At 40.7% G+C, this 27,882-nt stretch overlaps 1 protein-coding gene across 7 annotated transcripts in view; it reads right to left on the reverse strand.

Moving 5' to 3' along the window:
• The window catches only part of LOC120739768 (nesprin-2-like), a 64,104-nt gene that overhangs the window by 14,429 nt on the left and 21,793 nt on the right, over positions 1-27,882 (reverse strand). For 5 of the 7 annotated variants that reach the window (XM_040041648.1, XM_040041649.1, XM_040041643.1 and 2 more), the window contains 43 exons: positions 27,472-27,533; positions 24,489-24,584; positions 24,319-24,396; positions 24,043-24,135; positions 23,689-23,891; positions 22,316-22,515; positions 20,661-20,761; positions 19,679-19,768; positions 18,596-18,709; positions 17,693-17,830; positions 17,261-17,425; positions 16,995-17,107; positions 16,567-16,735; positions 15,553-15,649; positions 15,239-15,432; positions 14,843-15,007; positions 13,958-14,098; positions 13,740-13,841; positions 13,424-13,600; positions 13,172-13,330; positions 9,687-13,064; positions 9,310-9,444; positions 8,868-8,984; positions 8,053-8,240; positions 7,771-7,852; positions 7,479-7,579; positions 7,242-7,362; positions 6,802-7,101; positions 5,699-6,294; positions 5,395-5,550; positions 5,011-5,161; positions 4,662-4,820; positions 4,097-4,264; positions 3,848-3,949; positions 3,518-3,718; positions 3,210-3,417; positions 2,670-2,782; positions 2,384-2,586; positions 2,154-2,261; positions 1,604-1,883; positions 1,129-1,458; positions 671-1,000; positions 199-498 (listed from right to left, as the gene is read on the reverse strand). In XM_040041648.1, the coding sequence (XP_039897582.1) occupies positions 199-498; positions 671-1,000; positions 1,129-1,458; positions 1,604-1,883; positions 2,154-2,261; positions 2,384-2,586; positions 2,670-2,782; positions 3,210-3,417; positions 3,518-3,718; positions 3,848-3,949; positions 4,097-4,264; positions 4,662-4,820; positions 5,011-5,161; positions 5,395-5,550; positions 5,699-6,294; positions 6,802-7,101; positions 7,242-7,362; positions 7,479-7,579; positions 7,771-7,852; positions 8,053-8,240; positions 8,868-8,984; positions 9,310-9,444; positions 9,687-13,064; positions 13,172-13,330; positions 13,424-13,600; positions 13,740-13,841; positions 13,958-14,098; positions 14,843-15,007; positions 15,239-15,432; positions 15,553-15,649; positions 16,567-16,735; positions 16,995-17,107; positions 17,261-17,425; positions 17,693-17,830; positions 18,596-18,709; positions 19,679-19,768; positions 20,661-20,761; positions 22,316-22,515; positions 23,689-23,891; positions 24,043-24,135; positions 24,319-24,396; positions 24,489-24,584; positions 27,472-27,533 (10,484 nt within the window). The remainder of the gene's footprint in view (positions 1-198; positions 499-670; positions 1,001-1,128; positions 1,459-1,603; positions 1,884-2,153; positions 2,262-2,383; positions 2,587-2,669; positions 2,783-3,209; positions 3,418-3,517; positions 3,719-3,847; positions 3,950-4,096; positions 4,265-4,661; positions 4,821-5,010; positions 5,162-5,394; positions 5,551-5,698; positions 6,295-6,801; positions 7,102-7,241; positions 7,363-7,478; positions 7,580-7,770; positions 7,853-8,052; positions 8,241-8,867; positions 8,985-9,309; positions 9,445-9,686; positions 13,065-13,171; positions 13,331-13,423; positions 13,601-13,739; positions 13,842-13,957; positions 14,099-14,842; positions 15,008-15,238; positions 15,433-15,552; positions 15,650-16,566; positions 16,736-16,994; positions 17,108-17,260; positions 17,426-17,692; positions 17,831-18,595; positions 18,710-19,678; positions 19,769-20,660; positions 20,762-22,315; positions 22,516-23,688; positions 23,892-24,042; positions 24,136-24,318; positions 24,397-24,488; positions 24,585-27,471; positions 27,534-27,882) is intronic. The other 2 variants (XM_040041647.1, XM_040041646.1) reach the window with 2 other exon arrangements.

Raw genomic sequence — 27,882 nt, forward strand, 5'->3', positions numbered from 1 at the left:
TTGTCAGAACTGGCTTACTTGACGTTTATGATGTATCCTGTTAGAATCATTTGTTATTGTTCAGAACAGAATGGTGACTTTAGTTTTCACTGTCATTTCAAGACATAATCAATCTAGATGTCTTGTTGAAGTCACTGATAAAAATTGAAAAACAGTGCTACTTCTGTACCCTACTTATGTAGTTATATTGAAACAAACCTGTGCTGTGTGGCATCTCTCTTCAGCTCTTGTGTGACTGCCCACAGCCTGTAGCTTCTGTTGCTTCTCTTTGATCCACATCTCTGTGTTTTTACTCTGGACATCAAAGTCATCAGAAAGACTCCTGACTTCTGCTTGATTGGCAGCCTGTTGAACTGTTGTCCACTGCTGCTCTGTGACTGTTACTAGCTGCTGAACCTCTAGTTTCCTACTGTCTTCCAAGAGCTTGCTCAGATTCTCACCCCGTCTCTTCAGGTCGAGCAACTGGGACTCTCCTTCAGGTTTGGAAGTCATGACAGCCTGAAGGCAACGACACAATCAAATAAATCAAAGTAAGAATTCCTGTTACAAACTGCAATTAAAAACTGCAGTAGAGATCTACAGTATGAGCATATATCAGTTTTATAAGTTTTACAAGTTTCATCAGTTTCTATAATATATTTTGAAGTTAGGTCCCAACTTGTAAACTCACCTGTACTATCTCGGACCTTTCTTCAAAGTGCATATGACTACTGAGGGACAGCAGTTTCTGATTCTGCTCTTTGATCCAGGATTGGATTGTTTCACTTTGGGTTTTGAAAGCATCAAAATCTCTTTTAGTGGCCTCTTCAGTCTCTGCCTGTTTGAGAGCCTCTTCAGCACCCTGCAAGGCTTTCCTCCACTCCTGTTCTGTGTGTTTGACTGCATCATGAAGCTTTTGTTTCCTGCTCTCATCCAAACTCTGGTTGTCACATAGACTCTGGCACAGTTGCTTAAGCTCTTGGAGCTTTGACTCTCCATTAGGCTTGGAGCTCAGAAAAGCCTTAAGAGAAGAGATACCCTGTTAGGTAACCACTTTGTTTTGATCCTTGAAAGACAAGCCCGTAGAAGTGATTCTATAAACTACAACCCACCCTTACCAAACTCATCTACATGTCAATTTACACTCACTTGTGCTGCCTGAAGCTTTTCTTCAACTTGCACATGGCCACAGATAGACTTGAGGTTCTGGTCCTGGTCTCTGATCCAGGACTGAACACTTTCATTGTGGGTTTGGAAAGCTTCAACGTCTTTTTCTAAAATGGCTTGCGTCTCTGCCATTCTGAGAGCCTCCTGAGCAGCCTGCAGGGCTGTCGTCCACTGTTTCTCTGTGTCTCTAACTAACAGCTGGACACTTTGTTTCCTGGACTCGTCCAGGCCTTCCTTCTCACACAGGCTTTCGCTTTGTCGTCTCAAGCTGCTCACTTTAAAGTCTCCCTCAGGTTTGCAACTAAGGATGGCCTGGTGACAAAATCATAAAACGTGTCCGACATTTTTAACTCCAGACAGAATATCATTATTTTAATACTTTAAGAGATGAGCTAACAATACACCAAAAATATTCCCAGAAGAAAGCTTTATTAGATTAGACACCACTTTCACTAACTTGTGCTTTGGACTTCATCTCCTCCATGTTGGTGTCTCTGTCTGGAGTGGTGAGAGGCTGTGATAGTTCACTGATCCAAGTCCTGGTGCTCTCTGCCTGAGTATTAAACACATTGTATTCTCCATCCAACACACTCTGGGCCTCAGCCTGATTCAGCATCCTGCCCTCCAGGTTTCTGTAGCGCTGTATCAAGTTATCAGCGTCCTTCAGGAGGCTCTCAGATCTGACACCTTGTCTGCGTATTGATGCCAGCAGCTCACTGAGGGTCTCGGCTCTTCCACTGTTGCATGGACAGACAAAGACAAGTAAGACGGCATACAAAAGAAATAGAAGGGATAACGTCCTCACGCAGCATATTATGCATCCAAATTTTTCTGTAATAGACAGGTTTAGGTCTATGTTGTGCTTAATTCTATTCTATTCTGACTCTTTCCGTTAACATGAAACAACTATAAAAATTAGAGATTGTGCATATCTTGGAAGTCAGCAAACTTTACTGCTTGTGCGATGGAATATTTCTGGTTCTGGTTTTATGAATGTTGAGGATCACCTCTCATCCTGAAGGTCTTTCAGAAGTTGTTTGACTTTCTCAGACACCACAGACTGTTTTTCTTTGTTCTGAAGCCACTGACGAAGGCTGTCATGCTGCTTCTGCAGACTATATTTTAAAAAAGAAAAAAAAACTTAAAACAAACACATTCTGTTTGTGGAAATGCTCAAGAAAATGTTTTATGTGTTGTTTAACAGTATAGCTATTATATTAGCAGAAGCAGGAATGACCTGTCCAAGTCGCTGAGCAGTGACTCCATTTGTTTCTGCCGGTTTTGGCAGTGGGTTCTGAACGTAACCACTTCCTCTTGCTGCTCCTGCATCCACCCAGTAAACTCAGAGAGCTGCTGAGGTGGAACCTGCTCCCTGCCTCTCTCCAGCTGATCTTTTAGCTGGTCAAGACGTCTCTCTGCATCCTTGGACTTTAAGAAACTCTGATGAAAGAAAACATGAACATCCATCTGTCATATAAGAGTCTATGTAATCTATCTAACTTTAAAATTATCCATCAACTTACAGCCAGTCTTTGCAAAAATGTCTCCACATCTGTTCTACTCTCAGGGTTCTCGAAGCACTCATTGACGGCTAGCTGCAAGTCCTGGAACCATTCTTCGAATGACTGCTTCTCATCTGGGAACATTTTTTTTTAATTACTCATACACACAATTGAATTAAGGAATACTGAGACCAAAACATGTCCCTGCCTTCTAATATCTGAGTCAAATATAAAGAGAAACAAAGACAATATCCTGCTTGTTGATCAGACATGTGGAGATCCCGGTCTGAGTGATGTTAGTGTCCAGTGGTTGCCAGAAAAAGTTACGCTGACAGTATCAGGCCTGTTATCCTGTTAATCTTTCCTTAATAGCCAAAAGTATTTTATTTAATCTGCTTTAATTTTTTAACCATTTTTAAAAACATGTTTCATTTTCATTTGTTGTACTTATGTTGTGCCTATATGTGATTGATGCTTGTCTTCTCTCTGTATTTCCTAATTCAATGTTTTTTGCCAGACCTCTGATAAGCAACTGATTAAAAGCACATTTTCAATACTAACCTCCGATAACCTTGAGCAGGCCTTTGTCCCTCTCCTCTCTCTTCAGCTGGATCATGTCTTTGGTGCGCGAGATTGCCTCCGTTAGCCTGCTGCAGTCAACAGAGAGTGCCTCAAGCACCTGAGGGCTGGCCACACTGGAAACCAATCCCACCTCCTTCAACACGGCCTCAGCCTGCTCTTCCTGAGACTCCAGGTCGTTGCACAGATCCTGCAGCGTGAGACACAAAACATTATAAGTGGTGATCATTCAGGAGAATCTCACTAGTATAGGAGCACCATGCTGTCCATCTCTGTCAACAGCTGCATACCTGTATCTGGGCTTCCACATTTGGACCTGAAGCATTAGTCTCGTTGATACGACTCTGGATGTTCTCTACCGCTGTCTGACAATCCTCTACCTTCTCGGCTAGATGCTTCTTCACAGCGATTAGCTCCTCAAAGACATCTGTGCAGTCGGTAAACAGTTCCTTCACCTGCTCCAGTCTCTTTCTCAGCTGGGTTTCCATTACCTACATGGAACAGAGGAATGATGAGAAGAGAAGCACGGTACAGGGGAAATAATAATTCTTTAAAAAAGTTTACGCATGAATAACTACATAAAATGAAATGGTGTTGTAAAAGTCTCTGTTTCATCTCACCTGTAGCTCCAGTGGAGCTTCCTGACTTTGCAGCATCTCCTGGATCTCAATAGACTTCTTGTGAAAATGAGTGATGTTCTCCTCATTGGCCTGGATTTCATCCTGAACACAACAAAATACACAAATGTACAGACAAAAAAAAAAAATCACAAAAAGTGAAACTGGAATTATTTCAAATTAACAGATGCTTAAAATCGATTAGAAAAATGATTGAAGAACAGTTAAAAATATCAGGTTTTACTTCAGTACCTTCATGGTGAGTACTTGTTGCTCATTGTAGAAAGCATGGCTCTCTGCAAACAGGGCGAGTTTGGCCCCGGCCCAGCTGTCCACCTCTCCTCCCAGCATCAGCTGCTTCTCCCACAGCTCCAGGCCCACTCGTAGGTTATCCATGTAGGCATCTGTCTTCTCTGTCACCTGCAGGGGCACCAAAAGATCACTAAAATTTAGTTAAGGCGAGCAATATAGAAATATATAAATAGAAATATTCCAACCACGATCCAACTACGACTTTAGTTTCTCTGTTCAACTTTGAGTTGTACTTCTAATATTTGTCACAGACAGAGCTGTTCTGGAGACACGAAACACTGGATCAATGTCAGACTGACACCCAGTGAAAATACTGCCATTTACTGAGGATGTTAAAAAATCCAACAAGCTTGTGAAGGTATAATTTTTAACTCAGATACTAAGATGTCAGTGTCAGTGAGTCTGATCAGTCTCCTTCCCAGCATGCTTAATGTACAGTTTTAGTAGAAGTCCTCTGTTTGTTTACAAGAACAACATCTATAAGTGTCAGTGCATAGATGCATACGTCCAGCCAGCTGTCCATCAGCGTGTCAGCCTCTGCTTCAAATGGAGATTCACTGCAGTCTGGAAACTTCTTCAGTTCAGTCTGCAGCTGTTTGCAAACACTTCTCATCTCTTCCATCGGCCCCGCAAGACCAGCCAGCTCCTCCTTAATATCACAGACCTGAACAAATGTACACGTGTTAACATACACTTGTAAGTGCACACCGAGCACACCAATCTGATATTTAGAAAGTGTCTGCCATCTGCTGGTTCATTCCTTTTAGTGCATACAGTAACAAATGCCCTTAAGCTGTTTTAGGAAACCAATACAAGAGTCAGAATATATTGAAAGACAATGCAAATACACCTACCTTTGCCATACTCCTCTGCAGGTTGTCTTTCCCCATGTAGGATGCCTTATCGCTGATTGCCTGCTCTGCTTTCTGGATGGTGCTGCTCAGGAGACTCCGGCAGGTCTGGAACTTCTTCAGAAGCTCCAGCAGTGTGCTGTACTGCTTCCTTCTGCAAGAGTGAGAAAATACCAAGGAAGGTTTGAGCATTCGGATTGCAGTGTATAGAGAAACATAATAAAAGTTTACTTGAACTTAAATGCATTCATTTCTAGCAGTTGAGGACAGCATATAAGTCAGTGTTGCTCATTAATGGCTTAAAGAATAAATAAATAAATACAATTTTAATTTATATAGCACCTTTCTAGACAGAGTCTTAATTTAAGGTTCTTGTGCCGACGTTACCTGTCAGAAAAAGCCCGCTGAGTCTCCTTCCACTGAGCTTCCAGCTCCTGAAGGAGATTTTCTCCTCCTCCCTGCTTCTCTTGGACTTCACGGAGGCTCTGAAGCTCACAGTTCTGAGCCTGCAGCTGGCCTTCTAAATCCAAGAGGGCACGAAGCCTGGAAAGTGCAACAAATTCAGATTTTAATTCTGCAAATATATTGCAAAATCTGAACGGTACATTCTGGGATTACATGTAGTTTCCCATTTTCACATATCAAAACTGCTTCAGGATAGCAAAAGCACTATCGCACTAAAGGGACAAACCTGTGCTGCAACGCAGGCATGGTGGGCTCTTTGAGGCCTTGCGCTTCAATCGTATCCTGCAGCTTCTTCATCTCCCCCAGCATCGTCCTCTTCCTCAGGCCCAGGGTTTTGCTTTGGGTCTCCTTCTGAAGGACCTTCTGCTGGCTGACCAGCCCACTGTCAGCCTCGTCCAGCCTTCTCACCAGGACATTCACCATATCGAGGCAGGAGGCTGGGATAACATCCCTTGTGACTGTGAGCCGAGCTCCCTGCAGGAGTAGATCCAGCTGAGGTGCCTTCTCTTTCAAACTGTCTATGCTCTGCCTAATCAGAGTCAACTTGGAGCGGCATTCCTGCAGCACCACAGCGTCACTACAGGGTGGACCTGGGATACTTGAGATATCCTCATCCACCGTGCGCAGCGACATAAGAAATCGGTCGAGGGCACGGGCAGCTGCTTCGCTCTTCCGGACTTGCTGCCGGAGTTGATCCAAGCTGGTTTTGTGAGCCTCAAACTCACGGGACAGAGGGAAGCGTTCTCTGGGATCCAAGTCGCTGGATTCAGGGTCCAGACGGGACAACTGGTCCAGTTCACTCTGTATGTTGTCATCCAATTCCTTTAGCAAAAAACACACAAGGTGTAGTGTGAGGTGAGATGCCTATAGAAGTGAGATCTTACATTACATCTTTTTTTTCTTTTTCTTTTTTTTAAAAAAACATTCTTATATCTCTAAGAATTTGCATCTATTGGATTTATCTTATAAAGGCCAGCATCACTGATGTCTAAAATCTATCTGTACTGTGGTGTTTAGGAGTTGATGATACAGGGGACTAGGAAATCCAACACATAATAAATATTAAACACCAAATTGTATGACTTATGCTAAATCAGTAGCTTGTTTATGTGTACAAGATGCATTCAGCTTGTTTTCAATCATCCAGTTATTGACCAGTATGTTTTTTCCAGCCGTGTGAAATTTTAAAATGTGCTGATCTCTGCAAAGACTTCTTTGACTATATGAATCCAGGCTTCATATAGGTGTTAACGCATGTGCTTAGACAATATTTGTGTGTCAGACTGACAAAATTAAACAAAAGAAAATTGCGTATGGCTAACAGCAGACCTTTATATCTTTCAGAATGTTAGTGTTGGCCAGTGTGAAGCCAGTGATGTCTTTGGGCTGTCTCAGATAACGGTCCAGGCGGTCGGTGAAGTCCACCATGTGATTCTCAGTGGAGTCAATCTGCCTGAGTGCAGAGCCCAGCGAGCTGCCTCTCCTCTGAAGGTTGGACTGCTGAGTGCGCCACTGCTCCTGCAGCTCTGCTTTCTCCTGCTCCAGAGAAGTGTTTCCACTCAGCTGGGAACACTGAGAGCACTGGTTTGCATACTCAGACCAAAGACACTCAGTCTCTTGTCTCAAGAACTAGGAAGAAAGGAATTTAACTCAAGTTTATTGGCCGGTTGTGGGGATTGAGTCATTTTGCTCAAAGGTTCTTATAGCATGTCATTTATATTTCAGTCCAGTTTGTTTCTGATAGAGTGGTATTTATAACATCATTGTACCTGTATTTCCTGGAGCCGTGTATGCAGGCCTTTCAGAGAGACTGAGTCAGAGGGGACGTCCTTGATGCACTGTTCATTTTTAGCTAGTTGGGCTTGCAGAGCCCTCTTAGCATTCTCATATCTGGAGAGTTAAACCAAAAATAACTAAATTTAAGGATTAAATATAAAACCATCCAACCTGTTTTTTTGATTTGTATGTTGCCTTTGATTATAAAACACAAGACAGCTAAATTTCACCTTTCTAAAGCTTCCTTTTTGGTTACTTCTTCCTCCACAGACATCTGCTTTTCAGTCTCCCTTCTCTCCACAGCAACTGTCTTCACTGTCACCTGGGTCACCTGGAAAAAAGCAACAAGATGTTAACGATTATTTCAGACACATCTGCACACACCCAGTGTCGGCTTCAGGATTTAAATTCAAAGACTGGTCTGTATTTCTTCTTGCTTAAAATGTGTTAAAGGAGCTGTGACTGTTTAAATCTATAGAGAGAATCTTTTTAATAAGAATTTTTAATAATAGTGAATCATACCTCAGCTAAGGCCTGAGGTTTGTCACTTGGTTTGGTAGGCTCCTTCTGTGTGTTGGAATCCTCAGTGAAGGCAACAGGAATCCTACAGAATTGAAATTGATTTAAACTTCATACTATATTTTGAATAAATGTAAATGTAACTTAATACAATATCTGCAACATAAATCATGCACAACCAAACGTTTTACTCAGTATTAAGAATTAAATAAGGAATAAAAACGGTTGTTTTGAAGATTGCATGCCAAGTCGTTGCTGTTTTGAAACCTCTATGGAAAGCCTCACCTAGATTCAGGGAGTGGTGTGTCTTGATCTCCACTGAACTGATGCTGGATGGCAGCCAGCCTCTTTTCACACTCCCTCAGCTGCGTCTGAGCCAAGCGGTGAGCATCCTCCGGGCTTAGGGTGTCACACAACTCTTTCAGTGCCTGCAGGTGCTGTTCTGCTTCAGCAAAGTCCGCTGAGAAGCAAGCCTGTTGAATGATTTTAATGTGAAAACAGTAAGCACAAAGGCATTGCAGAGCTGCTTTGACTTCAGGCGATCCATTGAGCCAAATCTTCTTTTTTTGTTAAGCTTTTTATTTATTTTCTTGTGTTTTTATTATATTTATACAACTATAAATTAGTTATATGTGTGACCTGCTTATTAGCATCCAATATCATAAAAGAAGGTTTGGCAGATACATTGCACCACTTGAGCAAGACCCCAGATGGCAGCCGGCAACAGATGTGCTGCACAAATTCATAAAAGAATGCTGTTTTAAGCTTACAGAGAAGATGTGATTTCATCTTCATTAGCACATATTTTCATTTAATTCATTGTATTAAGGTCCTGATAATGATGGTGTTGTTTGTCGTTTTCAGCTTAAGATAATAAAAAGTGTCTGAAACTGTAAACATACCCAAACAAAACTAGCTAAAACAGCACTCTCTTAGAAACCAGCTGGAATAAAGTATTGCTATTACCACTGACAGCTTCCTTGAAGGCATACAAAGAAGATGGAAAAGACAAAGTTAGACAAGCAGAGCAGAGAAAACTGGCTGAATACCCATCCTTTGAAGCACCCCTGCCAAGAGTTCAGCTTTGGTCATTTAGCTACCTGAGCTTGGTTTGAGTGTGAGTGCATCTCACACCGAAGGACTGCTGCATTAAAGTCTTTCCTTGTTACTTCAAACTGTAATTGTTCCAAAAAGCCTGAGATCTCAGCTCTGAGGGCCTGGGAGATAATATATACAATAAATATATATATATATATATATATATATATATATATATATATATATATATATATATATATATATATATATATATATATATGAAAAAGGAAACATGATAGAATATAGTATTGACTAAAAGGTTAATAATGTTGAATTGTTTACATCTGTGTCAGTTTGCTAACATTCCATTAAAAACAGGCTTCAAAGGCATAAAATAATTGCCAGTTTTAGTTTGTGGTTTAAATATGCATATGCAATTAACTGAGAGATGTCTTTAAAAAAACTAGTGAACATTTGACTATTCATACAAATCAAAATCCCCACCTCCCACTGTGTCCTGACAGATTGGGTGAAGAACTCCATATCTCTGAGCTGTGAGGGGGTACAAAAGGCCTCCATGCCATTAGCTGCTCGCAAGAACTCCTCCAGCAACTCTGGATCAAGTGTCCTCAGAGTTTTCTGTGTTTAAACACAAAATAGTTACATTATGATTCCTCTACAGAAACTGTATTTCATGTTGTTGGATGTTTTTTTAAGGCAAAGTAACTACTTTCTATTTAAGACATCAAACAATGTGGCTATAAATGTAGGGTAGGTAAAGAGACTTGTAAATTCGCAAAAATTGTCAAATAAAACTTATCAATCATGAATATTCACTAAATATGAAATGTGCAGAAGTCATTGCCAATGGTTAAACTTACCTCCTTTACTGAAGCTTGCTCAGCTGATACACGCCTGTCTTTGAAGATGTTGATAGCTTCCAGGATGTGCGCCTGCAGGCAGTGTTTGGCCTCCTCAAAGCCATTTCTAGCTAAAGCCTGTGCCTTAGTGTAGGCCTCTGTGTAGGCCTGGGGAGGTGCTTGAGCCAGAGCAGGAGGTTTGATATTAAGATCTGGTGACTCAGCCTGGGTTTGAAGCAACACATCGATTTGAGAGACGAGAATAGTCTGGGAGTGTTGAATTTTCTGTTTCAAAGGAGACTGGGTTTCAGTCTTTGGTGGGTCAAGTGGTTGAGTCTGAGGTCTTGCCTGTGTGGGAGATTGAGTCTTGGACTGTGGCACTGTTTGGGCCGTGGGAGGCAATGACACCGGAAACTGAGGATGGTGCTGTGGGGATAACTGTGCCTGAGATTTGGGTTGGAACACTGGTTGGACTTTGGGTTGGACTGGTGACTGAACTTTGGGCTGAGTTGGTGATTGAACTGTAGGTTGTAATTGAGGTTGGGCTTGCACCTTGGGTTGAGGGGGTGATTCAACATTAACTTTAGTTAGTGACTGAGCCTGTGGTGGCAATTGAGATTCGGGTTTGGGCTGTGGCAGTGATCCAGGTATGTGTTTAATTGGTGACTGAACTATTAGTTGAGGTGTCATTTCAACATCCTGTTTTGGCTGTAGAGGTCTGGGCTGTAGAGGTGAGTTACCTTTTAATTGAGTTTGTGACTGAATCGTTGGTTGTAGCTGAAGTTGGGGCTGATGCTTGGGCTGAGAAGTTGATTGCTGGGATTGAATATTAGATTGAGTCCCCTGAGTCCTGGCAAAGGGCTTTTCTTGAACTAATGGCTGTGCCTGGACGTGTGTTTGGGACTGGGCCTGCAAAGTTTGTTGCTGGGGCTGTGAAGGAAGCTGAGGATAGGCTTGATGTGATGGTTGTGACTGGAGAGATATCTGTGTTTGAATCTGAGATGGAGAGTGATGTTGAGCTTGGGGTTGATGCTGGACCTGTACATACTGCTGAGACTGAGGCTGCTGATAAGACTGAGATGGCACTTGCAGTGGTGCTTGAACCCAAGTCTGTTGCTGAACTTGGCCTTGTTGTGGCTGAACTAAGTTAGAAGCTCTCATCTGGGTGTGTTGATGCATGGAATTCTGGGGCCCAATTTGCTGCTGTGTTTGAGTCCAGGGTTGGGGTTGAGCTTGAGGATGCATTTGCGGTTGAGTATATGATGGCCCCATATGAGAAACCCTATGGTGGGCAATCTGAGGCGTTTGCTGGGCCCACTGTGATAGAGTCTGAACTGTAGGATAAGCCTGAGAATGTGTTGCTTGGCCCATTTGCTGAGGATATGGTTGCGGGATAGGGTGACTCTGCTGGGGAAATGCTTGATTTTGTGTTTCTTGTTTATCTGTCCACTGCTGAGATGTGGACTGAGCTTGGGCATAACCCTGGGAGTATAACTGAGGTTGCACTGTAGCCTGTGGATGCTGGATAGACTGGGTGACTGAGGATATGACTTGAGTATAAGCTTGAAAGTGCCCCTGTGAAATATGGCCTTGTTGCTGGACCAGTGCCTGTGCATGTGTTGGATACTGAGTCATAGGATCAGTCAAAGAATGACCCTGAAGGTGGAGTATAGGTTGGGCTTGGGTTGGATGTTGAGTCAATGGTTGGGCCTGACTTAGCCTGGCCATTGGCTGAACATTAGTTGGAACATGGGCATGAGCATGGGCTTGTGGGTAGGGCATTGACTGGGGATGGGTCTCAGACTGATCAGCATAGATTTGAACTTGGGTCTTAGGCTGAGGGTGTGTTTGAGGTTGGACCTTGGGCTGAGGGTGAATTTCAGGATCATTCATTGATTTTGCATGGGTTTGGTCCACGTTTGTTGACTGAGTATGCATTGGAGGCTGAGCCTGGGTTGGTGGCTTAGGGGAAGGGGGCCGGACAGGGGCCCATGATTGTGGATGACTACGAAGCTGAATGTGAGATGGTACAGGAAGCTGAATTGGGCCTTGCAGTGGAGCCTGACTAGTGGAAGGCTGTCTGATCTGAGCCCATATTGGGACTTGAGCTACAGATTGGTCATGGGGTAGTACCTGTGGCTGCTTAGATGGCTGAGGACCAGCTGGTTGAACCAGAGCCTGATCCTGTAGCTGGAGCTGTTGTTGGGTCTGTGGCTTGGTTGATGACTGTTTCTTCACAGAGTCATGGGACTGAGGAACACATGGTTGCTGTGTATCTGTAGTAATGTGGGACTGAACCATAGTATTGGTTTGTGATTGATTTGGGGCCTTTCTTTGTGATTGAGGTTGACTCAAAGTTACAGCATGTGATTTATTTTTGGTATTTGATTCTTGTTGTGCTTGTCTTACAGGTTCTTGTGGTTGTTGTTTTTGCTGTTCCTTTTGCTGATGCTGCTCTTTTTGCTGTTGTTGATGTAGCAGTTTGTCTTGTTGCTGATGCTCTAGATTTTCAGTTTGCTGTGTTTGCTTCTGTTCCACTTTTTGTTGTTGTTGTTGTGGCTGCTTAGTCATTTTTGCATGGGCCTCATACTGTAGCCTGGTGGTTGCTACATTTTGGGAAATTACCTGAACTGATCCGACTGCCTGTGTCTGTCTAGTTTGAACTAGATCTTGAGTCAAATCCTGCTCTTGAGTTGGAGTTTTCTGTTCTGGAAAAGCTGGTTTCTGAAGCCATGGCCGGTTCTTCATGCCTTGAGCTTTTCTGCTTTGGAGCTCCTGGGAACTTAGAACCTTTTTCTTTACAGCTGGTTCCTGAAGTGGAGTCTGGTCTTTGGATTCTGGTCTTTGTTTAACTTGTTGTTCAGCTTGTATATTAATTACCACATGCTGTTGAACTTGTTGCTGTTGTACCTGTTGTTGCTCCTGCTTGGGATGACTTGGTTGTGGTTGCACTGGGAACAACTCCTGCTGCTGAACTTCTTGTAGAAGATACTCCTCCTTTATTTCTTCCTGTTCTTTCTGTCCCAGTTTAATTTCCACCTGTCTTCTAAGTCCCTCTTGGAGTAGGTCTTGCTGTGGCCCTTGATCTGGAGTCTCTGTTGTCTTTTGTGCAGTGGCCATTGGCCAGCCTTGAAACTGACTTTCTGGTGGCGACTTTCTTCTGGTCTGCTTCACAGCTTCTGCGTAGGTGTATGGCATTGGAGGAGAAGTCATCTTTTCTTCTTTGTAATCTTGTACCACTATCTTTGGCACAAAGGTTTTTGTATGCTTGGTGTCTAACTGTTTCAAATGTTGAAGCATTGCTTTATCTTGAATAAAGACTTTTGAAGGAGGTCCTGCTGGAGGACTTCTGCTTCTGTCTCGTCTGGCACCCAGGCTGCTTAGCATACCAACTGCTTCCTAAAAGTGACATCATGCACCTTAGAAATAAAGTACTTTCAATTATACTGTTTTGTCTGGTCAGAACATGTCTAACAAGGTTACTTCACAAAAAAAACCCAACTGGCCTGTGACTGAGCAACAGCAGCTCGCACTCGATCCTGCATAGCAGAGGCATGGAGGTAGTGGATGGGAGAGCTCTTCTGATTTGTCGATACGATCACCTGCAGGTCTTGCTCCTCTGTGACTACCTGACCTTCGAGCTGTAGACCACGGGAAATAGTGACCTGGAAAATAAAAATGTTAGTTTTAAATAATCATAAATGTTTCTTTATGAAAGGATTTAAAAGCCAACACTGCTATGCAGTGATTCATCTCACCCTGGCTTGTGAGGTCTGGACCTGTTTTTGTTGCCGATCGGTGGCCCTCAGCAGGTGGTAGAGCTCCCTGGCTTCAGTCTCCCAATGTAGAAGTTCAGCCAATCGACTGTCCAGCCCAGACACACTGTGTTGCAGCTCTACACAAACCTTTTCTGCCTCAGATAATGTCTGCATAACCTGGTGACAATTAAAGAAAAGATAGCAAAGGACAGATAGACTTACTTTGATTTTTTTTAAAAAACCCCAGATATAATCATTTTAATCTTCATGACCACAATCATAATAGTTCTTTTAAAAGAAGAGAAATCGTTCATACTTCTGGTACTGCAAGCTTCAGTTTCTGTAACTGATCTGCTGGGCATTCTGGGACAGAAGCCAAAGCATCCAGATCCACGTCTTTAATCTTCCTCATTATAAACTGAAGAGCAGAAATTGAGCAATAATTTAGAAAGATTTAATTTGGTCATTTAAATCAAAAATAATCATTAGAGCTGAAAAAGTGCAATGACTTGCTAGTGATGCCGTTGGTCCTACCTGTAATCTTTTCCTGTAGGTGCGTAAAGGACCCGCCATAACAGCCAGAGGCTCTTTGAGAATCAGTGTGCCCTCTCTGATCAAAGCTCTGATTTCCTCTGGGTTTACATGGGTAACTTCAATTGGCTCACCAATGTTTTCCTGGAAAAAACACAAATAAACATGTTAAATAACAAAGATAATTTATTAATAATTCAATGATGTAAACATTAGCAGCAGAATTTCATAAAGTTCTTGTTTACTGTATGTTAATCTACTGTGGACACAACACAGTTTGAAGTTTCCATCTCTTTTCACTTATGTTAATTTCATAATTACACAGTAGATTAACATACAGGAAACAAGAACTTTATGAAATTGACAACACTTGTTCAACGTGCAACTCCAGATATAAGAATGACATTGCACTGTACTCAAAGACTATAAGTCCAGCTACTTGCATACAATAGGTAAAGGTGGAGCACTGTTTTTAAACTTTGAGTCACTCCCTAGGAATCATTGTTTCAATAGAACAATCACATTTAAATTCCAAACGCATGAGACATTAGGCTGCCACAATCACTGCTGCCTCTAGTCGCATAATGCCAAATAAAAAGAAGAAACTAGGCCAACGGTTTAGAAGAACAAAGCTATACCCTCAGATAAAAACACCCTCTGTAAAAAATAAAAGCACAGATAAAAAGTTGATTTTAGAGTGCCATATGGTGGGTACTTTATCAAAAAAAATAATTTTAAGTAAATTCATGTCAGGAAAATATTCTGATTAATTCTCTAACAAAAAAATAGCTTGTGTGATTGAGTGTTCAAACATTTCCAAATTCTTTGTCATAAAGGTGTTTTAGAATCTTAGCACACAAATCGGGTTTTCCTTGATCGTTGACTCACCAAAGTGTTTTTCTTGACAAACTCAGCCCACTGCATGTTGACTTTTCGAAGCTCCTCTGCCAGGCTCCTGCTGGTCTGAGGATCTGTTGACTCAATCAGGAAGTTCCCCACTTCATTCAGGTGGGCCTGATGAGATCCCCACTCAGCCATGGATGCAGAGGTCAGCTTAATAGAAATTTTGTAAATAAAATGGCAAATACTAAAATATATCATCTATAAGGATAATGTAGACATTATTTTATTTAGATGTTATTATTGCAGACTTTTTACTTGACTTGTTATTCCAAGTCATAACAGACTGATCCCCTATTACAAAGCAAGTTATACTAGCTTGTTTATGACATATTTATTATCATAGAGCAATACAGTTATAACACTTTAATGAGTTAATCATACCTCAGGTCTGTGGCTGTGTGTTGCAGAGCACTGTTCAAGCCAAGCCTGCAGGGAACTAAGGGAGTCGCTGTACGAGTCCCAGGCAGACAGAACCCGTCCCATTGTGCTTTTCACTGTGGTCACGTCCTCTAAAACAACAGCAGTGTCCTCCTCCAGCTGCTTCACCTGCTGACTGACATGCTGATAATCTGAAGCTATGGAGCAAAGAAATAATGTGAAATAAAATAATACACTTTTACTCTAATGGGGAATCAAAAACATTAATATAAATGAAGAAATACAAAATATCTGTTACAGAGTATCACAGTACTTACCAAGGGCAGATTTGCTTGAATATTTCTCGGAAATCTGCTTCAGCTTACGAATAGCTGTTTCCAACATGGAAGGCAGCTCTTGTGTGTATACGAGTTCCTGAGTTTAAAAAAATGAATACAAATTAAAACTGTCAGTCAACACTAACATCCATGCCCTTTACACAGCAGAAGGAACATTTTTGGATAAACTAGTGAAGAAGTTAGAGAAAAACTCTGAATAAAATTCACCACTAGAACCAGAGGGAAAACCCTGATAAAAAAACTATTTACAATAGCCCATTTTGGACATCTTCACTGTATATCACAGACTGTATATACAAGATGGACACACCCAACATGACGCATCCATTGGTTTCCAAAGTTCCAGTGTCAGGCCTTGAGATGAGAATTTTCACTGATGCTATCTTGACATGTCAAAACCAAATTTGAGACACCGATGGGCACGTCCCATGTTCAGTAGTGATTTGCGAATCACATCGCCTGCAATAAAACACACCCTACCCTAATTTATGATTATAGTACTCATTATGGCTTCATACTACCACTTGAGATCACAACTGAAGTATTTACCGAGGTTGTAGAGCATAGATATCAAGAGCCATTTTCCTATGAACCTCCATTGTTTGCAAACACAGAAGGCGCCCCCTGCTAGCCTTTAGATAAAATGCATATTTAAGGCACTTCCTCACTGGCTTCACACCTGGAAGCTTTGTCCGTCTTATATATAGTGTGTCTTGTATATTAAGATACTATGTGCAGAATCTGTTTGTCTTAGCTGCATCCTGGTTAGAATTTCTATTATGTGGCCTTACATAGATATATAGATATTGTCCAAATTTATAATTATACCCCAAGAAAGATTAGTAACTCCAACAACAGAAATTACTGTACTGCTCAGATAAACATATACATATATATACAAAGAAAGAACAAAAAGATGTTAAGAAGCATCGACACACCCCCAAGTATTAAATTGTGTTTTGAAAATACAAAGACTAAACAAAGATTACTCACATGCCACTCTTGCAGCGACACCCTGACTGCCTCTGAGGAGATATAAGGTCTCTTCCAGACACGAAGCTTGGTCCTGATCTGCCCCAACAGATCCAAAACAGTGTGGCGATGCTCTCTGTACTCTAGCTTGATCCCATGATACTTGGCAGTCACTCTGACGCTGGTAAATCTGATGAAGATGCCAACAGAACGTTAAATAGAAACTAAAAAATAAAACCACATCAACTTCAGAAAGTAAATTATCACTTTATAAGATGCTTTTCTCAGTTTAAGCAGTGATCTTGATTACATCCAGTCCCAGGTCAGGACAGCACAAGTCCTTCTATGACTTTCGGCTTAAACTAAGAAATTCATTCATATACTCTTCAAAAGTATATCCAGTTTGTGCATGCATACATTACACAGGCCACTGGAGAAAGTACCCTCACCTCCTCTTGAGCTCATCCATCTTGTCAGTAGGAATCATCATGTTTCCGTACTCATCTATGTTCTGGAAGGACTGGAAGGTCTTCACGTGCTGTGGCATCTCCTCCAGGCAAGCCTACAGCAACAACGAGCAGAGACAGCATGCACATATATATTTATATGCTTGCAAACATTTACATTTCACTGTCTACAAAGAGCCGGAGAAACCAGTTTTTGCTAAGATCAGCAACATTGTTTCCCAGTACATCTTAAAGTTGGAAATGATTACTTTGAGCAGTTCGTGTTTCTCCCTCGCTTCATCAGCAGCACGGCCGTGGTCTTGAGGGTTGCCATCTTCCTCAGCCAAAGCCTCCTCTGTTCTCAAAAGCCAGCGGGCTACTGTGTCCAAGGGGGCTGGAAGACTCATATCTAAAGCAACTTTGTACTCACGGAGCTAGATGAACACACAGAGAAAAGGAAGTCACAAGTAAAGTAAATGTCTTCAAATTGCAGTGAACAAATACACAAATATGTACAAATATACAAGCTTTTACAGACAAATATAACACATCAGCCGTAATGTAACAGATTAGGGTGTTTAAGAGTCTGTGTTGCTATGGTGCTGTAGTGTTATATTAGTACAGTACAGTATTATGACTTTAGATCATATTTATACATTTATAAGGTTCTCTAGTCTGATTAAAAAATAACACAAACTAACCTTTTCTGTGAGAGCATCCCACGCCTCTCTAAGAGTCCGTTGCTCATCGCTCAGTTTTGGGGTTCGTCTCATGGCCGTCAACAAAGGCATGATGGGCCGTCGTTGCTCATTAAAGGACACCAGAAAGGTCTGAAATACCTGAGGGAAGGAAAATACTTTTTTAGTGACAAATTTATAACGTGAAGTCAGTTTATAACGTTAAACGCTGTGCCAAAATTTAGACGCTTCATAATTTTATTACAATATGATGATGTCAGCCTATTACGGTGCTACTGTGACAGTGTAGGGCATTGTAATGAAAAAATAAAAAGTGTGTTGTATAACTCTTTCCATCTGATATATTAGATCAATATGGTTTCTTGAAAGTGAAGTTGAATCTCAACTATGCTCTTGGGCGCTAACAATGAAGGTTAAAGTCAAATGCTTAGGAATGATCAGGACCCTGACCCGAGTTTCACCAAAAGAAAATCAGCTCGAGCTGTTATTGGCATCTACAATCACACAAAATTTGAAAATGATTCTTGAAAAATGTGAACACTAGCCTGTGTTCACAGTTTGTTTCGTTTGTTTATCTGGTAACAAACAGATAAACAAATGAAACTGATAGCATACTCCTTCCCTTCAGGGGGAGAACTAAAGAGAGAGAAAAAAATTACAACTGCTTAACACTGTTGTGCAAAACAGGATCAGGTTGTTGGGAAGAAGAATTAAAAATGTTTTGTTAACCAAATTCAGTTTTAACTAAGATCTGTGTTATACAGACAGTGCTTATTGTGCCTGTAATTACATCATAGGCCTGTTAAAATAATACCGGGGCCTCTGAATGTGCCAGACATTTACCTAATTTGTGCACTGATACTTAAAAATGCAACACATCCTGATGAGCTCTTGCTAGAAACATACATTATATCTTTCTGAGTAGCTTTCTCCTTCTGTGGAGTCCCATCCCTCCAGCAGCTCATCATAGGCCTGAACCAGCCAGCATGTCATTTCCTGTGCCTTACGGTCAGGTGTCACCTGGAAAGACACAATAAAAATTGAGTGGGTGAGGATGATCAAATGATTCCAGAATTAAGTTTTACGTGATGTAAGCACGCATAATGTGAGTGTAATGTAAAGTAAAAAGCAACACCAATCACCAGACACGTTACAGAAAGCTGAATGATAGCGCTAACTAAGTTGATTTTAAGCAGCGCACATACATAAGTTTGTTTTGGCTCCTTGGTTGTTCTTTGAAAATTCACAAGAATATAGCAACATGTCACTTTGAAGAAGGCTGCCACCTTTACTGTTCACCTCTTCTCCTGTAAAAGCAGATCACCATCCTGTCATGCAGATCCTGTGGTGTGTAGTGTCTAGGGAACATAGTGTAGTACTGCTAAATTTGATTTGTTTCACTTATATACGCTTAAAGTTTAGTATTGTTAATGCATTTTCATCTTTCTTTGTGAAATTCCAACAAACTAACACTCATATTCCTACAATCTCCCACTCCCACAGCAGAATCAAAAAGCAAAACACAATAGTTAAAAATAGAAAATATCTTAAGATGTCAAATGTCTACAGCAGCTACACTTTAACGTGGTGATATCCTGTCAGAAACCAAAGCTGACAGGTATTTTTATCTGATCTATCGTGAGGCGATTCCAGTACTGCTGCACCACCCCATGAGCGCTTTATTCTTCTCATGGGAGGCAAGAGAAAAACACCCTTGCTGTGGCTTTGGATCCTTTCCCAGAGAACAGGGCAAACTCGTTCAGTGTTGCATGATCAGTCCTGCCTTTAACCACCATGTGATTCGAAGGTAACTTTGGCTCGGAGCAGCTTAGTTTTAAACAGCAGTGTGTTAAGCATCCTCAGAATAAACAACTCCCCTGACGTGTCGTTACTAGATATAAACATCAGCAATAAAATCCATCGTTACTTGCGGGTACTACAAAGGGATTGTGCAGCTGATTGACATTGTGCTGTGATGATTGGGTGTACCTGGCGGAGAGGTGAAGCAGAAATAGCAGGGGTGTAGTGGATAGGCAGGTTGATAGGAGAAGGACTTTTAGAAGGAGTCAAATATTGTGTCTAAGGAGGAAAAGGGGAAGGGGAAAGGAGAGGAAATAAGAGGAGAGAAGGGAAAAGACAAGAGAGAAGTGGTCTTCTCAAACACATCAAATACATTTAGCTGACCTCAACTGAATGCACACACGATATTTGATTTCAGTGTAAGAAGAACAGAAAGTCTTATTTATTCTTAACAGTTATAACTGCATTAACCACGTGTGTTCTGGCTGATTTACAATAAAGCATGGAATGAAACATGAACAGATATATAACAGTTACATTCTGTAGCAGCGTTTGCAGGGCATAAGGTGGCAGAGTGGTATCATAGATGAGCACATGATAGTGTGCCATTCAGAACAATACATTAATTGTTTGAATGGAAAACACACAAGCTGAACAAGGGGAACCAGCCACTGATGACCAGATTACTGTTTGAACATGTCTGTAATTATGTACACAAATAAGGAAAAACTTTAACTGCACCGATTATTTTGAACAGCTGCCAAAGAAAAAGAGCACACATGCCTGATTTAGACTTAGATCTATGTTTAGATATCTGGGATTAAAAATACCCAGTTTTGTTGAAATAAACACTACATGTAAACTTTTACTTATTTGCATTCTATACTTAAAAATAGGTGTAGTTTGGGCTTGTTTTGCGCTGAGCTAATGCAGTTATAATGCAATTCAAATACATATATATAGAGTGTATTCTGCACCACTGGTTTAGATTGAGATCAGCATTACCACATGTTGACTTGGCACACAAAAGTAGGACTAGATTAGTAAAGGAGAAGTCTAAACTCTACCTGAACTGATTCTTAGACTTAAGGACTACACTAACAACTTTTCTGCAAATGTTTCTGCAGCGTAACCTGATGCCCTGTGTCGAATATAATAAACTCATACAGACCTGCATTTCTTCTTCTGGCACTGGCAGGTCCCTGGAGTACTGAAGGAACTGAGCCACATAAGTCATGATGGACTTCTCATCGGGGTCCCGAACGTCCACATCTGCATCAACATCAGAGTGCTCCATGATCAGCTCCACATTGCAACACTACTTTGACATGTTTAGACTAACATCTGAGTGTGTTCTTGAAGCAGGTGGAGTTTAATACTGGAAGCTGAGGAATGGAGGTGTAACTCTTCTGTCTTAGAAACATGAAAGTCTGCTATTAAAGTAACAGGCAGAGCAGATGAAACAAATGAGGGTTTTATGTAAGGCTGAAGCAAACAAGCAGCAAGTGAGTCAGCAGACCATCAGATCATCTTGCCTTTAGGCAAGCTGGGTATGGCTACACTCTGCATGCAGTTGCAAACGTGTAAACAGCAACACATTCTTTGCTGCTAGATATCTATGTGAGAAAAATATTTAATAAATCTGATCATGAAAAGAGTGTTTGTAGCAGGCGAAAAGGAGCAGAGAAATAAGCAACTGAGTGACCCAAAGGGAAAAAGGATAGCTTTCCTATAAAACTGATTAAGAAATCCTGTGCAACACATTGCCAAAGTGTGTGTCACTACTGATGATAAAACCATCATTGAGCAATCAATACTGGATATTTTCCCATACTTGGAGTTCTGGGTTGTTGTTTTTAACAAACTTATAACAATACATTTTTTTTATAATTATTATGATTTTCTAAGTTTTATTTTTTTAAAAAGTAATATATACGTAAAAATGCAATTAAACTTTTTTGGTTTAGCAACTTATTACAACTGTCGGGTGTAATGCGTCCCAATGCAATGGATTAATGTAATCACATTACATTTTTCAGTAATGTTGTAACGTAGGGCATAACTGTGCTGAATTCAGTAATTACATTATAGCTATGATTGTGTCACCGCCTGTGTTAAAAGGTTCATCAGTTACAAACTGATTTGCCAGAACAAGACTATCATACGTAGCCAGCATTTTATTTATATAGTGCCTAATCATAACAACAGTCATTTCAAGGCATTTTATATTGTAAGGTAAAGACCTTACAATAATATCTTCATTGTCAAAAACCCAGAATAATGTTAAAGCTGAGCACATGCTGACCCCAGCCAACAGGCCAGACCCCAGATTTCAACAGCTGACAAAGACAGTGATCAGCAGTCAGGCTGCAGCTTCTGTTTCTACAGCAGAGTCAGTACGGTTCCCTTAATGTCTCCATCGGACTGGGATTCAGCTGTGTTGTCAGTTTTCTGTTTATATTTAAAGACTAAAAGAAAGAACGTTTGTGTGTCTTCATTAGGATTTGTGTTGGTAGCCTATAGGTTTATATGCCTTTTGCTGGTAATTATGTGCAGATTTCAGGTCAATTTACTGACTAAGGCAAAAGTAAAGTAAAAAAATAGTTAAAAGTAGCGTAACGAATTACTTTCTCTGGGGAGTAACGTATTTTTATTACTTTTAAGAAAAGTAACGAGTGATAGAAAGTGCTTAAAGACACACAACAAAGCATTGAATGCATAGGAGAATGTGCTTGTATAAGTGTGTTCTATAAGTAGCACTCTTGTTGCCATTTCGTATCTGTTGTCATAAAGTGCATTTTGAACTAATCGAGTTCTTCCCCTCACCATCAGGCTCCAGCAGTCGGGGGATCCTCAGCTCTTTCTCTGCAATACGGAAGGCTTCCTCCAGGTTCTGTTTGTTGCTTCTCGTTCTGGCCTTGGATAGGTCCACCAGGTCAGGCCGCAGAGCATACAGGATAGCCAGGAAAACCACTCCACTCCTCCAGCTAGCCTTGAAGTCTTTTACGTTTACTGAGCAGCCAGCTCTGAAGGAAAGAAACTATTTTATTACTATTGTAATAAATGCACTTCATAATACTTCCATGTCATAAAGTACAGACTGGCACGAGTTCAAGTTCAGCAGTTCAAGTTCAGCAAAGTAACAAAAGATTAAATCTTTGTCAAACAAGAAACAGTAAGATTAAAAGATAAAATGCAACCAAAGATCAGAAAATACATTTTTATACAAGAAATGTGTTCACAAACATTTATTTCATTTAAAAAAAATACATATTTACGACCTATTTACAATAAAAATGTGTGAAAATGTATTTACATTGATATTATTCATCATCTCCAGTCCTATGTGACTCCTTCTGTCTGAGTCTTCGCGTATGGAACCCACAGTACTGGGTCAAGGAAGACTTTAATGTATAAAATATACATATACAGTAAATGTGTTCAGTTTTTTCATGCAGTCTTTATGCTGTTACATAGCCATTGCTCTTTCAAGGCAAAAGCACCAGGATTCTGTAATATTTTGAGCATTTAGAAATAAATACAGAGACTGGATATGTAACAACGAATCAATGTCCCACTCTTCACATAGTAAAGTCCTGATCTGGATTTGGTCTTCAGCCCAGACCTGGAAATGAGTAATAATTCCCAAATGAGGATACATCACTCACACATCATACACTTGGCTCACAGATGACAAGGGGCTATGATCTACCAATATATGTGACTCTATTGTGTTAGTAGACCTTTCTGCACTGAATCATACTTCTTATTAATCTCTGGCTCAATTCCACAGCATGTCTTTGTCCTGTCTTCCTTCTCTCACCCCAACCGGTCATGGCAGATGGCCCCGCCCCTCCCTGAGCCTGGTTCTGCTGGAGGTTTCTTCCTGTTAAAAGGGAGTTTTTCCTTCCCACTGTCACCAAAGTGCTTGCTCATAGGGGGTCATATGATTGTTGGGTTTTTCTCTCTGTCTATTATTGTAGGGTCTACCTCACAATATAAAGCGCCTTGAGGCAACTGTTGTTGTGATTTAGCGTTGTATAAATAAAACTGATTCAAATTGAATTACATCAGTGTAACCCATAATTTCACTACACATGTACGGTGACAATAAATGTGTATTCTATTCTAAAAACGCTGCAAAATACATTAAGACGCGTGTTTGCCAAATATTACCATTCCCTTGATCAAGTGCTTACTTGTGGCACTGCTCCCGGACCCACAGCAACAGTGCTTTCTTGGCAGAGACTCTAAAACGATGATGTAGTGGTGAGCCTCTGGGAGGAACTGGACTGCTGCTAGCCGAGTGGCTTGAGAAGGTGGAGCGCGTGTCAAGACTGGCCAAAGACTCCATAGAGGACTGACGGGAGTCAAAGGTGAGGGAGCTCGCCAGCTCTTCGATCTAAAATAACCAAACGCCAGTTTGAGTTTTACACGATAGATTTACATTTGGCATTTAGCATGAGGAAATAAAAACCTCATCAAAACCAAAGTAATAAGCAATGCACAACAAAATGGACAACAACAGAAAAGGGGAAGAAAAACAGTCTTACATGATACTGAAGAATGATAGTCCATATAAGGCCCAGGATGATGGATGGTTTTCCATCAATAATGTCAGGAATGTGTATGTTAACTAGCTTTATCTGGGGAAAAGGAAAACAGTTTAGAGTTTTTCACAGATATTAGAATCAAAATCTAAACATGAAAGTCTGATGGGAAAAAAAAGTGTTTGTGTAATCTTTAATTTATTTTTGTTCAATACCAACAACACAGTTTTCCCGAATAAAGTTGGTGCTAATATTAAGCCCCTTTAAAAGATTGTTTACCGATTTCTTCTTAAGAAAGGAGAGAGCCTTCTCGATGTTGCTCCTGTGCTGAAACATTCCCCTGCCTCTCTCCCGACTCTGAAAACCACAAAAAGGTGAATCACTCAGATCACAAAAGTTGTTAGCTGTTGGTTGGAAAGCATGAAGCATTAAGGTAAAACTGGACTTACGATGTGCAAGCCACTCATCACCTCCAGCAGGTCCAGCAGTTTGGAGCCATCACGGAAATCATTGAAGAGATCTACAACCATGCACGGTGGCCTCCTCTGTCACAAATATACATTTTGTTTATGTTATTTTACAGCAAGTTTCTAGCCAAGTATCTTCCAAATCACCTCTTACTCAGAGAAAGCTATGTATGAAAATATGTTGGTAACACAGAAATCACAGGAATTTGGAAATTATTTCAGGGATGATGCTTCTTAGAAATTATGTAAAATGTTGATGACAAAAATTTACAAAATGGGCAGTGACGTGTGCAGAAAACACATGTAACTGGTGGAGACCAGTTTTGTAATTTTGCGTAACTATATAACTTTATAGCATGACGCAGTTTTCGAGGCATTAAAGCCAAACAAATTAGTTAAAGTTTAAAGAAAAGACAGCTGTTTGTTGATTTCTTAGAAGCTGACATTTTGAGCATGGGGACGTTTCTCTAGATAATGATGTGTACTGTATTTGCATAGTCATAGTCATGGGCATTATTATTGATAAAATCTTACAGATACACTCAACAGGTTTAATGAAGAAACAATGAATGGCATTAATAGCAAACACTGTACAGTGGATCTGGCAAGTATTCACAGGATTCCACATTTTTTCATGTTCCAGTCTTATTCCAAACTGTAAGAAATTCATTTTTCACCTTGAAATTGTACAGAATACTTCATAGTGACAAAGAGAGTTTATTTTAAATTCTTGCAAAGGTATTACAAATAAAAACCAAAGAAGGGGTTAGATCTGGATTCTTGATGGGGCACTCAAGGTCATTCACAGAGATTCCCAAAGCCACTCCTTTGACATCTTGGCTTATGTGCTTAGGGTCGCTGTCCTGTTGGAAGAACTTTTGCCACAGTCTGAGGTCCAGAGCGCTCTGGAGCAGGTTATGAGCTAGGATGTCTCTGCACATTTCTTCATTTATCCCTCAACCCTGACTGGGTTTCTAGTTCCAGCTCCAAACAACATCCGAACAGTATGATGGGTCCACCACCATGTTTGACTGTAGGAATGGTATTGGTCAGGTGATGAGTGCTGACTGCTTTCCTCCAGACATGACGTTTGGCATTCAGGCCAGTTAGCTCATTCTTTATTTCATTAGACCACAGAATTTAGTTTCTCATGGTTTGGTGGTTCCAAACTTGGAGCCCACTGTGCTCACTGGAACCTTTAGTGCTGCCAAAATTTTTCTTCCCCAGATCTGTGGCTCAATACAATCCTGTCTGGGAGAACTATAGAGAATTCCTTGAACTTCGGGGCTTGGTTTGTATTTTGACATGCACTGTCATGCATTCTAAATCATGTCCACTGACTTCATCAACTGCATTTACCACACGTGGACTCCAATCAAGTTGTAGAAACATCTGACAGATAATCAGTGGAAGCAGGTCAACTTAGAGCGTCACGGCAAAGCTATGAATACTTATGTACATGCTATAGTTGTTTGTTTTGTTTGTTTTTTAATTGCAATAATTTTAAGCAAACCTTTTACTTTGTCATTATGGGGTATTGTGTGTTAAAGGCTTTAACATTAAAAATAAGTCAAGCGCTGTCAGTACGTTCCAGATGTGCAGATCCACATTCTGTGAGAACACTGGCAACACGTTTAGGCAAGTGAGATAATGTTATGTTCTAAATTGTGTGACAGTGTTCAGTATGAATGTGATATAACAGCACACAATAAACTGTACAACTGTGTTTACTTACAACAATGTCAATAAAAACATCCAGGATTTCATGGATTACTGACTACCTGACAGGCTGCAGTATTTTCCTAGCTACAGTAAACCAGATGATTGATTGAATGTCATAATTCTAATTTCCATTCCCAAACCAATGCCCTGTGTCATGTAGATCAAGTCATAATTGACTTGCTAATAACTGACTTTCTATTATGTACTCCGATCCCGGCATAAAAGGTCACTTTTGAATTTCTAGGAGGACACAAAAGTTTCTGCACCAAATATTATTCACACGTGATACACATGTGCATGGTTGTAATGTGAGGTATAATGTGACCAGCCCCAAAAGGATTAACAACTATTTCCACCATTTAGCTTACTGGCAAAGTTCCCACCATGCCGGACCTTTGGTTGGGTGGATTAGGTGGGTGTGTTTGGTGGGCCGTCTGTTGCTGTCTGTCTGTGTGCTGTGAACCTTGCTCCTTAATGCTATATTTGTGTATGCAGCCACCACTCTACTGTCCTCCACTGTGATATTTACAGCTGACCTTCACTATAAAGCAGAAAGAGTCTGTCTCTGCTGAGTCATGTCAGGGGACAGAACCTTTACACAATGCATGTGTTTGACAGCTTTCCTATAACATCTCGCCTCCTTGAAAAGTTTCAGAAGATGCTTACAGTGGAAGTATAATGATTTGATTTTAGCAACTCTTGGACAACTTTTGTCCATGGTGGATCTTTGTCATGAATAAGCTGAAAGTTTACTGAAAGCGAGCCATTTTACTGCTACTTGTGCTTTTCTTTCCATGACAGTTGAAGGGTGCAGTACTGACAAGGTCACTTTGCTGTCAGGAACGTGCGCTTCATATATTATCCATGCAGTATGGAAAAATATGTCTTTTCAAAGGAAATGCACATGACTAAAACTAGCTGCATGGTACTATGTAAAACACAAATACTAATATAAAGTAATCATAATCTTTAAAAGTCATTAGTGAGAACAATATTCAGGACTCTTCATGTTTTCTGCTTCTTCTTTTAGTCTGACAAAGGAAATTATGTGAGAGTGACCAATGGACTCACTGTGTATAAAGTTTTGGGAAAGCATTTTATGTTTGCATGTTAGAGTAGACAAATTCTTCAACACGCTGCAGTAGTTTTATGCATGGTTTCTTTCTATTGTGTGCTTGTATCCAGCACACAGTAGACAGTAAGTTCATCCTTCACACATACTGTTCCCACATTTAGGCCTCACCTTTGCCAGCTGAGCATTGACCCAGTTGGTGAAGGTCCTCTTCTGAATCTGTTCTTGTTCCACTGTAGGAAAGGAAGAATCACTGCATTAACTTAGACATTTAAAGAACAAATCACAAAAGCATCAAATCTTGGGAAAGGGAGCCATAATGCTCCACACGAACTGTTTACACTGAGAGAAAATGAGAGTTGGCACAGTTCCTTGGACTGCTAATATTATAGGTCTCTTTGGTTAAGAGAGCAAGGGTCAGGTAGAAAGAAAGTTTAAGGCTTTTCAAAAGAAAGTTTTTTGAAAACTCCAGGATCTATATTGTGTTGTTTACTATAGGTTTCTTCAAGCCATGACCACAGGTTTATAGACAGACAGTTAGTTGTTGTCTTGAAGGAGATTAGTCAAATCTGCATAGAAAAT

The sequence above is a fragment of the Simochromis diagramma genome, unplaced genomic scaffold (genome assembly GCF_900408965.1).
Source record: "Simochromis diagramma unplaced genomic scaffold, fSimDia1.1 OVJJ01000304.1, whole genome shotgun sequence".
Classification (NCBI taxonomy): Eukaryota; Metazoa; Chordata; class Actinopteri; order Cichliformes; family Cichlidae; genus Simochromis; species Simochromis diagramma.